General features: G+C 42.8%; 1 protein-coding gene across 1 annotated transcript; it reads left to right on the top strand.

Moving 5' to 3' along the window:
• Window positions 1–731: 731 nt before the first annotated feature.
• Window positions 732–14,261, top strand: cwc22 (CWC22 spliceosome associated protein homolog). The gene is made up of 20 exons (XM_070976253.1): window positions 732–834; window positions 2,007–2,063; window positions 2,175–2,401; window positions 3,141–3,520; window positions 4,232–4,486; window positions 4,834–4,962; window positions 5,153–5,321; window positions 5,449–5,502; window positions 5,618–5,753; window positions 5,876–6,082; window positions 6,174–6,236; window positions 6,325–6,420; window positions 6,651–6,732; window positions 7,149–7,209; window positions 10,381–10,458; window positions 10,740–10,892; window positions 11,049–11,176; window positions 11,719–11,820; window positions 12,471–12,667; window positions 13,504–14,261. Exons 2-20 carry the CDS (start codon window positions 2,009–2,011, stop codon window positions 14,016–14,018), a joined length of 3,087 nt encoding a protein of 1,028 aa, XP_070832354.1. The 5' UTR covers window positions 732–834; window positions 2,007–2,008; the 3' UTR covers window positions 14,019–14,261.
• Window positions 14,262–15,644: the final 1,383 nt, after the last annotated feature.

The following is a 15,644-nucleotide window of genomic DNA, read 5'->3' as shown; positions in this document are numbered from 1 at the left end:
GAGTTAAAGAGCTGCATGGCGTGGGGAAGGAACAACTTCCTCAGTCTGTCAATGGAGCAGGACAGTGACAGCAGCCTGTCACTGATGCTGTTCCTCTGCCTGGAGATGACGCTGTGCAGTGGATAAGCTGTGCAGCTTTTGCATTTTAATTTCAACTGATGTTTCAAGTACTTTACCTGAAGCTTCAACATTTTTCAGTATGTAATTGCTAGTTTAACTGCTCTTGAATACTTTCTATTTTATTTTATCTTTATTTTATGTACACTTAATTATTTATTCTCTTTAAGTTTCCCTATTTATCTGTACTTATTCTGTCCTTGTGCAGCTGTAACGCCCAAATTTCCACCAATAAAGGATTAGCTTTTTTATTTTATTTATTTATTTAGTGGTATTTCTGCTCTGTTATGTAATGCTAACAGGAAAGAGAAGGAAAGGAGAGGGGATGACATGCAGCTAAGCAGCATGTGTGTGCGGTGACTAATAAAGTGAAATCTTAATCTTAATACATATGTAGTGCATGCTGTACTTCAACTGTGGCTTCCACAGTATTTAACTATTTCAAATGTTCAAACTACAAAATGGATGCATTGAGCAATCATACATTTTCTTAAAGCATTTTGTGTTTTTTTTTGGCACATGCTTCGGGGGATGTAATTTTTATCACCACAGGGGGGCGATACGAAAACCAGCCCGTTCAAGCCTGGAAAGTTTTATTGTGAAACCAGGAAGCTATTCTTGTTTTGACCTGGAAGTGTTTTTGTTCATTGGAGGAAGTTTTCCGTTGGAAAAGCGACACTGATTGAACGGAGGGACGAGAGGTCGGAAACCAGAACGGTAGGAGCATATTAAAACTCAAAAACAAAGCAAGAAGACGGATTTTGTATTCAGAGGCTGAAAAGAAAGACTCTGGAGGTCTTGGCGACAGAATAGCAAATAGGTAGTAGCTTAGCTAACTAGCTGGAGCCAAAATAGGATTAGCATACGAGCTAACTTTAGCTCATCCACACACGCATGGCGATAAAACTGAAACGTTCGTTGGGGATACATTTGTAGTTGCAGTTGATATAAGATAGTTTTTGTATTAACCTGCCTAAAATAACCTTTAATTACTCATACTTACTTATTTTGCGATGTTCAGTCGAAGATGTGGCCACCTCACATAGTGTTAACTATTCCTGTATGCTAGATAAGTACATGTCTTAATTATTTAAAAGTGATAAATAACAGCTTGTTTAAACCGTTTTCAGCGGCGTATGTGATTTCCTTTCTGTCTGCTCTGGTTTGGAAATATCAATCATTGAGACAGCATAGTTAAGTTAATATGCAGAAAACACACTTTTGTTTTGATAATCGTTTGTTCTATTCGGTTTTTGGAAATTGTTATGGACATTTCCCATTTTCAGTGCTCAGTGTAGACCAGGTGATTAAATAAATAAACAATATGTAGTTGATATGATAATGAAAAAAATTGTTATTTGGAGCCGTCCTTTCAACAGTCAGTGTCCTGTGCTGAACTGATTTGGCTTAATTTGATCGTTCTGATGATGCGTTTCTGATTGTTGTCAGAGCAGCAAATCTTAAAACTTCTTCCAAGATGAAGATGAAAACATACTCTCAAGATCGCCAAATGAGTATTAAATCTGTGCAGAAAATAATTTGGCAGTGTCTATCTGTTTTAGGAATTGACACACTTTTAGAATGCAACGAAATGAATGAAATGAATTTGTGAGCCATTTTTTAAAAATGTATATCTTCAGTAGGAATCGGTGGGTTTGTGGGAGACAGAAGAGAATAGGAAAGTCAGAAAGTGTTAACTGACAAACGCAATTTTAGTTTCGGCCTTGTGGAATTAGATGTTAAAAAGAAAAATATGGAATATTGCTGATAAAAAGACCTTTTTATTCATCAGTAGAATCTTTATTCTTTTCGTTATGGATGAGTTGATCTGTGAAGGCTGAAGCAATTCTTTGTCGTTATACTCATGAATGTGATTTTCTGTTTCTCAGGTATGGACTCTCGAGACAGAAGTCAAAGTCCCAGTCCTGCACCAAGAGAGCACAGCGGTGAGTAAAACCTGCTGTCACTGTATGCTGTTGTGGTGTCAGTACGAGTAGATGTCGTAGTTGTAGTAGCTGTAGTTTTGATACTCATCACTTCTTTGTCTCTGTCTTCAGGACCTTCTGAAGACGGCTCTAGCCCAGCAGCAGAGAGGCCCCAACAGGCTGGCTCGGCTGAGAGGAGCCCCAAAGAGAGGCCGTCCCTTCAGGCCGGTCCTGCAGGCACTCCTCCCTCCAGGAGCCCTGCCTCCAGCAGCTCAGACAGTAGCAGCAGCAGCAGTGATGATGAGGATGAACACCATGGGGCACTGAGGAAGATTAGGAGCAGCGTGGCTCAGATCAAAGTAAGCAAGGACAAATGTGGATGTTGCTGGCATTCCATATGTTTACATACATTGATGACTGCTGACTGTTGGGCTGGACATTGCTGCTGATCCCCCTATGTTGATTAATTGATGATTCAGTTACATCAGAGAAACACCAGTGTTGCATAAAGTGCTTCTCAGAATCCACGCATTCATTTTCTGCCACTTAACATCTCACCTTCTGTAAGAAAGTAAGTTGTATCAGGTAAAATTTATTTCCCAAAATGTCAAACTGTTCCCTTTAGACTGGCTGATGTTGAGGTTGTGTTGAATTGTGCAGGCAGAAAAGAACATGTTTTACAGTATTCAGTTATTTCTATTCTGAATAGCTGGCCTTGCAAACTTTGACAAGGGTTAAAGTTAGCTGACCTGCTTCATGACACAGACCGGTGACCAGTGACAACACAACTGAATAAAGACGTATTGTAGCTTGTTGAGGGACAGAATCACAAATAGAAAAGAACTATGTGTCCATTACTGCCGTCTTAGATATGAACTCGAGGCTTTTACTTAACGTAGAAACTAATCAGACTGACTCTGTGTTGAACCAGCGCAGCTCTTATTTAGCTAAACTCAGACTTTTAAAATGCCAGCATGTTTTTCTGCTGGTCCAGTTTTTTCTGAGGATCATGTCCTGCATCCAGGGACGGTCCAGATCTTTTAACATGTGAAGACTGAAGGAAACACTGCTGACTCGCTTCATTTATATTTTGTCCAGAGATCAAGGTCCAAGTCCAGTTCCAGGGAGCGAGATGGATCCAGGTCCAGGGAGCGAGACGGATCCAGGTCCAGGGAGCGAGACGGATCCAGGTCCAGAGAGCGAGATAGATCCAAGTCCAGAGAAAGAGACAGATCCAGGTCCAGAGAGAGAGACAGATCCAGGTCCAGAGAGAGAGACAGATCCAGGTCCAGAGAGAGAGAGAGATCCAGGTCCAGAGAGAGAGACAGATCAAGATCCAGAGGGCGAGACAGGTCCGGGTCCAGAGAGGGAGACGGTTACAGGTCCAGAGGACGAGACAGATCCAGGTCCAGAGGACGAGACAGATCCAGGTCCAGAGAAAGAGACCGGGAGCGCTACAACAGAGGACGCTATACTCGGTAACAAACACACACATCTTTTGATTTGCTTGTAATAATTTTGCTAACAGAATTTTTTTTATTTTATTATTTTTAAAGTTGGCACCCATTATGTTAAATACCTTTTAAAAGCAGGTCATAAACCACCAAACACATAAGATACTCCTTCAAGTATTTGCTAAATAAATATGTAATATATATATGAGACTATTCATATTTATTTACATAGATAGATAGATAGATAGGTAAACAGCATAGATGAACAATATAGAAATAAAGTTTTTAAGCATGACACAGGACAAAAACACTTAGAAAGTTAAAATAACTGCCCCCCCCCAGATATCAACCAATACTGCCTCTGCTACATTACTAACATTGATTTAATTTAAGTAGATACAGTATTGCTCATTATGCCCGTTACCAAGTACATGTTTACTAAAAAACTAAGTACGTTCACCCATCATCTCTTTTTACACCTGTTTAAAAGCAGTGTCTCTTTAATGTGTCATTGTTCTGAATTAGTAGACATAAACATACTCCAACAGTTAAAACCACCTTTTAAAATTTCAAAAAAAAAATTTAAAGCCACACCAGACCAGCCTAACTTGACTCAGCCAAACAATGGCACATTTTAACAACAAAGTACTGTTGTTCAAATAAATTATCCCTCGTGAAAAACATAATTTTAGTTTTTAAAGTTTTTTTTTTTGCCTCACCCTCTGCTCTGCCCAGGGATCGCTATGACGATCACCGTGACGACAGAGGTGGGCGATTTGATCGATGGACCAATCGGGATGCCGAGTCGGACCACAGGAGGCGGGGCCGCTCGGCCTCCCCTCCAACAGACAGGGAGCCAGCGGTGGCTGAAGAGCCGCCGGTCAAGAAGAAGAAGGAGGAGCTCGACCCGATCCTGACGAGGACTGGAGGAGCTTACATCCCCCCCGCCAAGCTACGCATGATGCAGCAGCAAATCAGTGACAAGAGCAGGTAAGCTTGTTTCATTACTGGTGCTAAGATCAGACAGGAACCTTTTATTTTTAGAGTCGAGCATTGACTGTGATGAACTAAATTAAAACCTGAACAACTAACACGAAGCAAACATGTCAAAATCAAACAGTGAATATGATCATTAAATGTTACCAACATTTGAATGCACCACTAACAGTCCCTGTACCTGGCTGTATGAAACACAACAGTAATGTAACCTGGAGCAGCAGTTTTAATTGAACTTGCAGTTGGAATCAACTCGAGACCTGAGACGTGTTACTGCGATATTGAAACTTTGTTTAAACGACTCCATTAAACCCGTGTGTTTTTACCGTTGCCCTGTGCAGCCTGGCCTATCAGAGGATGAGCTGGGAGGCTCTGAAGAAGTCCATAAATGGTCTGATCAACAAAGTCAACGTGTCAAACATCATCAACATCATCCAGGAGCTGCTGCAGGAGAACATCGTCAGGGGGAGGTGAACACCTACACACACAACAAACAGCTTTACTCAATATTCAAGTATGAGAATCTTCAAACAGCAAATTTGACAGCAAACCTACTAAAAATCATATCACAAAAACACTAGATAGTGTCTGGAGGCTTTGCGCCGTTGCCTTGCCGTCTCCCTGACTTGCCCTGTGACTGTCTCCTTATCTGTCTGTCAGGGGTCTGCTGGCTCGCTCGGTGCTACAGGCTCAGGGAGCATCTCCCATCTTTACTCATGTTTACGCCGCTGTCGTCGCTATCATCAACTCAAAGTTCCCTCAGATTGGAGAGCTGATCCTCAAGCGCCTCATCCTGACCTTCAGGAGGAGCTACCGCCGTAACCTCAAGGTACCCGTCTCTTCATCTGTAGCTGTTGATGAGGGGATCAACAGAAATTGACACTTCCTGTCATAAAAATTGGCAGTATAGTATTAGTGTTAGTGATGTACTGAAACCAGTGTGTTTTGTCTTCCAGCAACAGTGCCTGACAGCCTCAAAGTTTGTGGCACACCTCATCAACCAGAATGTGGTAGGTCCTGCTGTCTGACTTAAATTGCAATGGAGAATGTGAGTGGTGACATTCAGCTCTAATGAAGTGTGTTTATGTCTCTCTCTCTGTCTTCTCCGATGTCCCTCGCCCTCAGGCCCACGAGGTTTTGTGTCTGGAGATGCTCACTCTGCTGCTGGAGCGTCCGACTGACGACAGCGTGGAGGTGGCCATCTCCTTCCTGAAGGAGTGTGGACTCAAACTGACCGAGGTGTCCCCACGAGGAATCAACGGTACACTGTTGCTACGACTGTAAACTCTGTTCACCTGCGAATGTTCTGTTAAACTAAACAGATTTCAAGATATCAGTATAATTCATCAAGTGCCTATAAGTTCTCCCCATCTCTCTCTTCAGCCATATTTGAGCGCCTCAGGAACGTCCTCCATGAGTCGGCCATTGATAAGAGGGTTCAGTATATGATCGAGGTGATGTTTGCCATCAGGAAGGACGGTTTCAAAGATCATCCAGTGATCCCAGAAGGCCTGGACCTGGTGGATGAGGAAGACCAGTTCACCCACATGCTACCACTGGACGACGAATACAACCCTGAGGACATCCTCAGTAAGCCACAGGGGGGGCTCTACTTTCTCACAAAACTCATAAATAAGTATGTACATGTAGCCCTAACGTGTGTTTTTGTGTGTTTGCTCAGATGTGTTTAAGCTGGACCCAGACTTCCTGGAGAATGAGGAGAAATACAAAACCATTAAAAGAGGTGAGGATGTGCACAAACATCGCACACAGCCTGTCCAATCAGCTCGTACTTTCTACAGTTTAACCAATCTGCTGTCACCTCCTCACAGATATCCTGGACGAGGGCAGCAGCGACTCAGGGGAGGAGGGAGATGGCAGTGAGGAAGATGATGACGATGAAGATGAGAACGAGGAGGAGGGAACAGGTGAGGCATCAAGTTTATTCAGGTCATTTTTCTAAAGAAAATCCAAAAAAGAAAACTCACGCTGCAGAGTGAAAGGACGCACCACTGATTATGTATACTGTTCAATTTTCTGATCTCAGATTGATCATTATTTCAATATTCTGGTATGAACTGGATTTTAACATCATACACGACAGCCAAACAGAGTCCTCGATGACCTTAAACATGTCCTCTGTCTGTCTTTCTCTCAGATGAGAAGGTCACTATCTTTGATCAGACTGAAGTCAACCTGGTTGCTTTCAGAAGAACCATCTACCTCGCTATACAATCCAGGTACACACAGGCACACACATACACACACAGGTGGTAACACACACACACACTTGAAAAGTCTCACACAGTCGGTGATTCAGTTGTCTCTCAGGGTGTTGGCAGTTATTTACGGCCCTGTCTATATTTGATGGACTTGGACTAATATTTAAAGCTGTCTTTAAAGCTCTGTATGCGTCTGTGCGCGTGCGTGCGTGTGTGTGTGTGCATGCATGCATGTGCAGCCTAGTTTACATGGTTTCATTGAAGCACAGTTCACAGGTTTTGGAGAAATGGATGAAACAGTGAAACAGATTGGAAAAAATGACACACATACAGACACAAACAGTAACACACACACACACACACACACACACACACAGTTTCACACAAGCTCACTGATGTACACTTATTGATTGACATATTGATTGTTTCTGTAGTTTGGACTTTGAGGAGTGCGCTCATAAACTGATCAAGATGGACTTTCCTGACAGCCAGACGGTGAGTCCACACACACACACACACACACACACACACACACACACACACACACACACACACACACACACACACACACACACACACACACACACACACAAAATGTAAAATAGACAAACACACATGAATGAAGATAAATATGAAAACTTGAGTGGACTGTGGTCCTTCCTTCCTAAATCTGAAAAAACCAGTGCCTCTGACGTAAGGACGAACAGAACAAACGGATGCACCGTGTACGGTCATTGTTGTTGTTTTTTTTCACTTTAGTTTTTATTGTTGTTTTCATTTAACAAACAGTGAAAGAACAACACTGACACAAAAAAACAATTATCTAAAAAAAAAAAACAGAACAAAACATAGACAACAGGGGAGTCACATTCTTGAATATTTCAGTCCTTTTTTTCCAGATCCTCGTGTCTATCGTTGATTGAGTTCTTGTATATAGTCCATTTTTACCATTTTTGTTCTCCCTGCACCGCACCATACGAAATGTCATCTTCTCCATTATACAGATTTCCTCCACAATTGCCATCCATTGATCCTGGTTGGGTGGGTCTACCTTACACCAGTTTCTAGTTATAGCTTTCTTACTCGCTATCAATAATATTTTTACCAAATATCTGTCTCCAATGTGTATACGTCCTTCATCAAGGTTACACATGTATAGAGTCATACAGTTCATGGGGATATTATAACCCAGTATCTTCTGCAGGACATCGTGTACTATTCCCCAAAACCTTGCTATTTTATTACATTTCCAAAAAATATGACCATGGTCTGCTTCTAATTCACCATATTCTCTCCAACACGTGTACTTGGTATTTGAATATTTTTTCTTGATTTTAGGCGTGATAAAGAATCGTATCAGATTTTTCCAAAACAACTCCCCCCATGTCTGTGAGCTGGTGGATGTTTGATGTGTTTTCCACATCTCTTGCCATTGTTGATCTGTAATGTCTGTGCTGAGGTCTGATTTCCATTTTTCTTTTATATAATTTGCTGAATTTTTATTTGCCATTAATGCTTTGCATAATGCCGATATGTACGGTCATTTTTAACTAGAAGTGTTGGAGTAATGGGAGCTGGACAGCTCAGCCGGCAGCAATTCTGACAATCCTTGAATCATTTATTAAGCAAAAATGCCAAACTGGTTCCAGCTTCTGGAATGTGAGGATTTATTGCACACAGCCAGCCAGAAGGTGGCGCTGATAAAGACGTTCATGAAAAGGAGATGTTTGGTTGTGTCAGTGTGGATGGTGTGGAACCATAATTCCCACATCAGTGTAGATCCGCTGCCGGCGTGTCTGTTGCTTGTTAATATCTTTGTGTGTGTGCGTGCATGCGTGTGAGTCCTGAGGCCAGGATGTGTAACAGTTAAGTTGCTTTCAGATGTTCACAGTTGCTGGTCAGCTGTGTGTGCGTGTGTGTGTGTGTGTGTGTGAGAGATGGAAAGCACTGTGAGTAACAGCATGTGTCAGAGGACAATCGGCTCGGTGTGTGTTGTTCTTGTATGTATCTTTGTGAGTGTGTGTGTGTTTGACCTTCACACCGATGACGTGTGGCTCCTCGACACCTCTTCACAGAAGACAGAGATGGACAAAAGCAGCGTCTCATTTCTATCTGAGGATCCAAATCCTGCAAAAAGCACCACAGGGCTGCTAACATTAGCCCGAGCGCTGCTGGCATCCAGGACCAGCTTCCTCACAATGGATGTGTGAGATGATGTGAGGTTCATCTGAGTTGATCTCTGCGTGTATGTTCTTATTGTGATACTGAAATGATTGACAGAACAGAACATTCACTGTTCCAGCTTCCATATTGGTTATTGTGTGTCTTCGGGGTTTGGGCAGATTGGACAAAACTGATCTCAGCTGGGATTGAACTGGAGATTGCCAACTTTCACAGTCTTAGTTTTAGTTGACTGAAAACAAACTGGTGAACAAATTGTCGTTTGTGTCGGGGTGTTTTGGGAGACGTAGCTTATCACATACCATGACATCATCACGCAGAGGACAAAGGGGTTTTTTTTGCGATTCGTGGTGCTGAATCTGAAGCCACAGAGGAAGTGAGAGGAAACAGCTGCAGTGGACGGCGGTGTGTAAAAGTATAGGTATACTGAAATCATCTGCGTCTGTGTGTGAGAGGTCAGAGCCGATGACCTTGTCAGGCAGACTTTCATCAGCATCAGGACTGAATCACTCAACACAACAGCTGGAACTCACACACACACACTCACACACACACACACACACACACACACACACACACACACACACACACACAAAGATGTTTGTCCTTAGGCTGACTCTTCTCACGGCCTGCCTCATACGCGCTCTGAGGACTGAGATGTTTTTTAAAGAAAACAAAACATTTTCAGCGAATCAAGAAGTCTGAAAGCATCTCATTTTAAGTGATCAGAAGGAAAGACAGCTGGGGTCTTCTGGACTGACCTGGAATGTCATCAGCTCTGGAATGTTTCCGCACATTTCCCATCATCCTGCTGAAGAATGAGAGCAGAAGCACCGTGTGAGAAGATTCTTTGCATCTACTTTCTGTAGACAGACTGAGCAACGTTCCCATTCCTAGAGCCACAGTGTCAGCATGGCTAAAAATCAAGTGGAGATGTTGTAAATGACACACTCAGACTTGCTTTGTACTTGAATTTGTTAAGAATGGAAAAAAAATATTATTAAATTAATGTAAACCTTGAAAACAACAACAACAACAACATGCTTAGGCAATAAAAAACAGGAGATAACTGAAAAGAAAACAAGGCATTTTAACAAGAAGAGATTCATGTTAGTCGAGAAGTCCAAGAGGAGACTGAATGCAACAGAAGCATCAGTTATTTTACATTAAAAGTCCCTGAACAGACAGCGTCGGTGGTCATCACAGCTGCTCTCTACACGTCACACACACGGTCAAAACATATGTGTTCCCTCAGACGCCGAGCCTCACCTTGGCACCACTTCGTGGTCACTCACCACTGCGATTTTACACCTCGCTGCTGCCGTCAAATGCACATAATTCACGTATTTAATTCATCAGTCTGCTTTAACACTGAGCTTTTGGAGAACACCCTGTCAGATGATCCACAGAATGGGAACTTTGTGTGACATGTTTGTAGAAAGGTGTTCCTTCTTTTAATCACATGTTGTATGTTTGTGTGAGCAGAAGGAGCTGTGTAACATGATCCTGGACTGCTGCGCTCAGCAGAGAACCTACGAGAAGTTCTTTGGGCTGCTGGCCGGGGTGAGACACACACACACACACACACACACACACACACACGCACACACACACACACACACACACACACAAACATAAACACAAACAAACAAACATCTGTTGGTATTACCGTACTTGTGAGCATATTGTATTGAATTAAGGAGGCTTACTTTGTGTGTGTGTGTGTGTGTGTGTGTGTGTGTGTGTGTGTGTGTGTGTGTGTGTGTGTGTGTGTGTGTGTGTGTGTGTGTGTGTGTGTGTGTGTGTGTGTGTGTGTGTGTGTGTGTGTGCGCGTGTGTGTTTAGAGGTTCTGTCTGCTGAAGAAGGAGTACATGGAGAGCTTTGAGGGGATTTTTTCGGAGCAGTACGAAACAATTCACCGACTGGAGACCAACAAACTGAGGAACGTGGCTCGACTGTTCGCGCACCTGCTCTACACAGACTCTGTGCCCTGGAGTGTAAGGATGGACGCACACACACTGACACACATGGAGCCATTAAGTCCATTCCAGCCTGAAAGAGTTCAGATTTAACACACATGAAGCTATTTGTTCATTCTAGATGAGTTTCCTCATAGTGCCTTCCTCCCCGTGTGCTGTGTCTTTGAATGTCAGGTGTTGGAGTCGATCAGAATGAGTGAAGAGACGACAACGTCGTCCAGCAGGATCTTTGTGAAGATCCTTTTCCAGGAGCTCTGTGCATACATGGGCCTCCCCAGACTCAACCAGAGGCTCAAAGACCAGTACGAACACACACACACCCACTCACAAACACACTTGTTGCTGAAGTTTAGTGTCTATCTTCAAAGATAAATGAGTCTTTCGCACTGTAATGTACTAAAGAATATCAAGAGTTTTAACAAAGAGTTGCATATTTTGTTGGCCACAAGTAGTAAAAATGAACAACATGGATTTAACATGAACATCGATGAAAGAAGTTTAAGAATTCATTAAGAAAATGTGTGATTGGCTCCTGTTTTCAGCTGTCCGTCCTCACACTGGTTGGAGGTGTAAACTTACTTTAATGACAACGTTGACAAACAGCCACATCATCGTTAACATTTAAAGAGCCACAACATGAAGACACAGACACAGAAGAAACACACAAGCAGCTAACTGTGTGTGTGTGTGTGTGTGTGTGTGTGTGTGTGTGTGTGTGTGTGTGTGTGTGTGTGTGTGTGTGTGTGTGTGTGTGTGTGTGTGTGTCTGTCTGTGTGTCTGTGTGTCTGTCTGTCTGTCTGTCTGTCTGTCTGTCTGTCTGTCTGTCTGTCTGTCTGTTTTTCAGGACTCTGCAGCCTTTCTTTGAAGGTCTGTTTCCTCGTGATAATCCCAGAAACACTCGCTTCGCCATCAACTTCTTCACCTCTATCGGACTGGGAGGATTGACGTAAGGGACACATGGAAGCATATATACACATACTGCATGTACAGTGTTAGAACAGAGTATCTGCAGGTCTGGAAAAGAATTGAATTTAGTTTCCTCCAAAAATCCTCTAATAAAAGGCCTTAGAGAGGATTTTTGCGACAGTGGATTTCCTGTTGCAGCTCTTGTGAACACTGTTGTTACTGCTAGCTACAGTAGTTTGGACACTCAATATCTCCTATTAATCTGTCATACTTTGGCCAATGTGATCATGAAATACAGCCCTAAATGAAATTTACAGAAAGAATGTCTGAAGTTCAACGTATCACGAGGTTTAGCTTTGGAATAAGCCGAAGAGTCTCGTTATGTGAATGTTGTGTTGGGTGTTTTGATAACATTGCTGTGTTTCTTGGTAACTTGATTGTCGTCTTTGAACAGAAGACCGTACCCTCTGTAACAGGGACCAACACATTCTAACTCATTGTGATTTGAATCAACTCGAGTCCCAGTGTTAATTCAATAAGTACAAAAATAAAATAAATGAGATTTTGCAAAAGGAACATAAAGGTGAGCCTAAAGCGGTTTGTGAATTCATGCACATGATCATGATGTTGATGTAAAACTTTCATCCGAATTTCCTTAATTTCACCGTCTCTCATAATTCTCTCTCTCAGGGACGAGCTGAGGGAACATTTGAAGAACGCTCCCAAGATGATCATGACACAGAACCAGGAAGTGGAATCTTCTGATTCCTCCTCATCCTCTTCATCTTCTTCTTCCTCATCTGACTCCTCCTCCTCGGACTCCTCCAGCGAGTCAGATTCAGACTCCTCAGACTCTGACTCCTCCTCTAGCAGCAGCAGCAGCTCAGGTACATCCATATTTTTCTTTATTTAAAGTCCCAGCTGACAGTAAATAACATTGTTTTGTTTCAATTTCTTTTACATCTTACATATCTGATCTGTAAACCATGTCCTGTGTTCTACTTTGAGGAATAATCGGGAACCAAAGGGGAGAAAATTCCATTTTATATGTTTTCAAAGCCAAAAATGAATAGATGAATAACTGTAACAGGCGGAATTTAAACAGTTCATTGTTATATGAACAATTAAGTGGTCTTTCATTCTGACAGTGGGGGGGTAAACTGTTCAGATCAATTCTATATTTGTGAATGGAGGACAGTGTTAGAGGTCCATCTTCTGGTCATGATGCATTATGAACCGGCGAGTTCAGGCAAACTAGAAAAGACTGTCTGACTGAATCCCACGAGGAGAACTGCAGTGGTCAAGATGTCAAAGCATGTAAAGATCTCCAAAATAAAGGAAAGGCTTTATTCTTGGTACAGTATAAACTGAATGGGGAAAAAGCTACTGCTAATGACAGAAGTGATTTGTTGGTGAAATTTGAATGCAGTCAAAAATGGCACCCAGATTTCTGGCATGTGTTCAGAGCTTTAAAGACAGAGGCCCACGACAATTGGCTGCACCCCAACATTACACTCATTTGCTGGAATACAGTTCTCAGTCTACACAGCGGAAGAACTTGTTTCCATACCGTCAATAAAAACACTTAATTTGAAACCGTATTGACATGAATAATGTCACCGTTCTGTCATAGAGAGACAGCAGTCTGCTACACAAGAGCCACAGGCTGGACTAGAAGTGTGAATTTTAGTTGGACTTCAGTTTATTTTTCCTTCTTCTTCAGACTCAGACACCAAACACAAGAAGAAGAAGAAGAGAAAAGAACAGAGTAAGAAGAAGAAGAAGGAGAAAGACCAGAAGAAGAAGGACAAACCCTCAGACAAGAAGCGAGCCAGACGCAAGAAGGACGACGAGGATGAGGACAGCGGCGACGAGAGGCAAGCAAGGAAGGACAGGAAAGGCCGTGCACGTGAGGCGGAGGAGCGTGAGCACGCACGTGTGGCCGTGGAGCGCGAGCGTGCACGTGAGGGCGCCCGCCGGAGCAGACGAGACGAAAGATCAGAAGAAAAGGAGCTGCAGGAGGAGGAGAGGAGACGAAAAGTGGACGTTCAGGACAAACAAAGAGATGGAGAGAGGGAGAGAGAGCGAGACAGAGGGAGGGAAAGAGAGAGAGCGAGAGAGAGAGAGAACGAGGAGAAGAGAGAGAGGGAGAGAGAGCGAGAGAAGCAGAGGGATAGAGAGAGGAATAAAGAGAACAGAGACAGGAACAGAGAGAGAGAGGACAGGAGGAGACGATAAACCTCCTCATCCCTCCATCCCTAAGCAGCAGTGATGGACTGATGACTGACAGACAAGTGAAGTCTCCATCTTTTCCTTCAGTCATCCCTCTCTTCTTTCCTCATCCTGTCACTCTGTCACTCTCTGGTGTTTTGGATTTGCACCCCCCCCCCATCTGTCCATGTTTTCTATTCTTGATTTTTGATGTTGATGATATGAAAAACCCCACAAAAACATTAAAGTTGTTTCAGATGTTTTTTTTTTAAATCTGTTTCTGTTTCAACTGTTTCCAACTCCAAACCAATCACACACAGTTTTATTAGGCTAAGCAGTCACAGGAAGCTGCCGTCAGCCAGCGACCATCCTCTCCGGAAAAACAAGAGCGTGTCATTTTCAAACACTTAAAGAAATAGTTTGTCCTTTTGGAAAGCGTAGCTGTTTCACTTCCTTGTTGGGAGCTAGTTAGATTGTTAACCGCTATCATCTGTACAAGTATGAACTGGAGCCAGTAACCAGTTAGCTTAGCATAAAGACAGGAAACTGTTAGCCTGGCTCTGTCGCAGGCTCAGGCTGTCAGCTTTTTAAACATTGTGAATTAACTTCTCATTTATTCATTTTACGTTTTTACAAAAAGAGCAAAAGGAGCGATTTGTGGTTTTATGGGGGTTTTCTGGACTCTTTGTTGTCTGTTTGGAGTCAGATTTTAGTTACAGGAAGCCAGTTTGCTTAAAAACATGTAATAATGACTTTGACCTTAATTATTACTGATGTGAGGTGCAGCTACTGTGAAAATTACCCCCCCCCCCCCAGTCTCAGTCACTTCATCTCAGCTGCTGTCACTCCAATGCACGAATAATGGGAGTACTGGCTGCTGTGACTCCACCTATAGTGGCACACGCAGTTTTTGGCTTGAAGACAAAGGTTTGATTCAGAGGGCTGTGTCTTCAGCTTTGCCCTCTGCACCAACCCCTTCATAAACACCCAGAATCACCACAGTAGATACCCTTAACACTCTAGCAGACTGATGATGTCGAACTGTCCAACGGCAGCCATCCACCTCCCAGCACCTCTAAAACTCACAGATTAACACTGACAAGTTAGAACGCCAGATCTCATTTGCTTGATCGATGCTATTTTTTTGGACAGAGCTGGTGAAATGTTTCCAGTCTGTATGCTTTGCTAAGCTAACTGTTGGCTCCAGGTTCATATTTACTGTTCATGCACAAAAGTCAATCTTGTCACTTAAAAAAGCAAATAAGCATATTTCCAAAAAAAAATCTGCTTCTGCAAGAGGAAAACATTTGGATCCACAGCTGTTAAAAAAACCCAGATGATAACAGTACCAGATGACTAACCAGCTCTGTTGTTGCTACACAAACACACACACCTATTTCTCAACAAGCTCCAACAGCAGAGCAGTCTGTTGTGTTAAAGCAGGTGTGACTTCAAAGGCCAACAAACCGTCTCAAAACCCACTTCATCAGGGGACAACGGGAAGGACAGCCCTAAAACCAATAGCACCAACGGTCCACAGGTGAAGACCAGCAGGACCTCTGGGTAACACAGGTATGAACAGGATGTGAACATGTCAGTTTCACTTTTCACTCCTTTAAACTTGTTAGAAGCAGTATTTATGTTGACAGTAAA

The sequence above is a fragment of the Chaetodon trifascialis genome, chromosome 12, assembly GCF_039877785.1.
Source record: "Chaetodon trifascialis isolate fChaTrf1 chromosome 12, fChaTrf1.hap1, whole genome shotgun sequence".
Lineage (NCBI taxonomy): Eukaryota > Metazoa > Chordata > Actinopteri > Chaetodontiformes > Chaetodontidae > Chaetodon > Chaetodon trifascialis.
This window is presented reverse-complemented; position numbering and strand designations above follow the sequence as displayed.

Excerpts from the sequence above, each read along its gene's own strand:
- cwc22 (XM_070976253.1), top strand. The coding sequence starts at position 2,009 with ATGGACTCTCGAGACAGAAGTCAAAGTCCCAGTCCTGCACCAAGAGAG. Across the intron at positions 5,322-5,448 it reads GCTACCGCCGTAACCTCAAG|CAACAGTGCCTGACAGCCTC; the intron begins GTACCCGTCTCT and ends TTTGTCTTCCAG. Across the intron at positions 12,668-13,503 it reads TAGCAGCAGCAGCAGCTCAG|ACTCAGACACCAAACACAAG; the intron begins GTACATCCATAT and ends CTTCTTCTTCAG.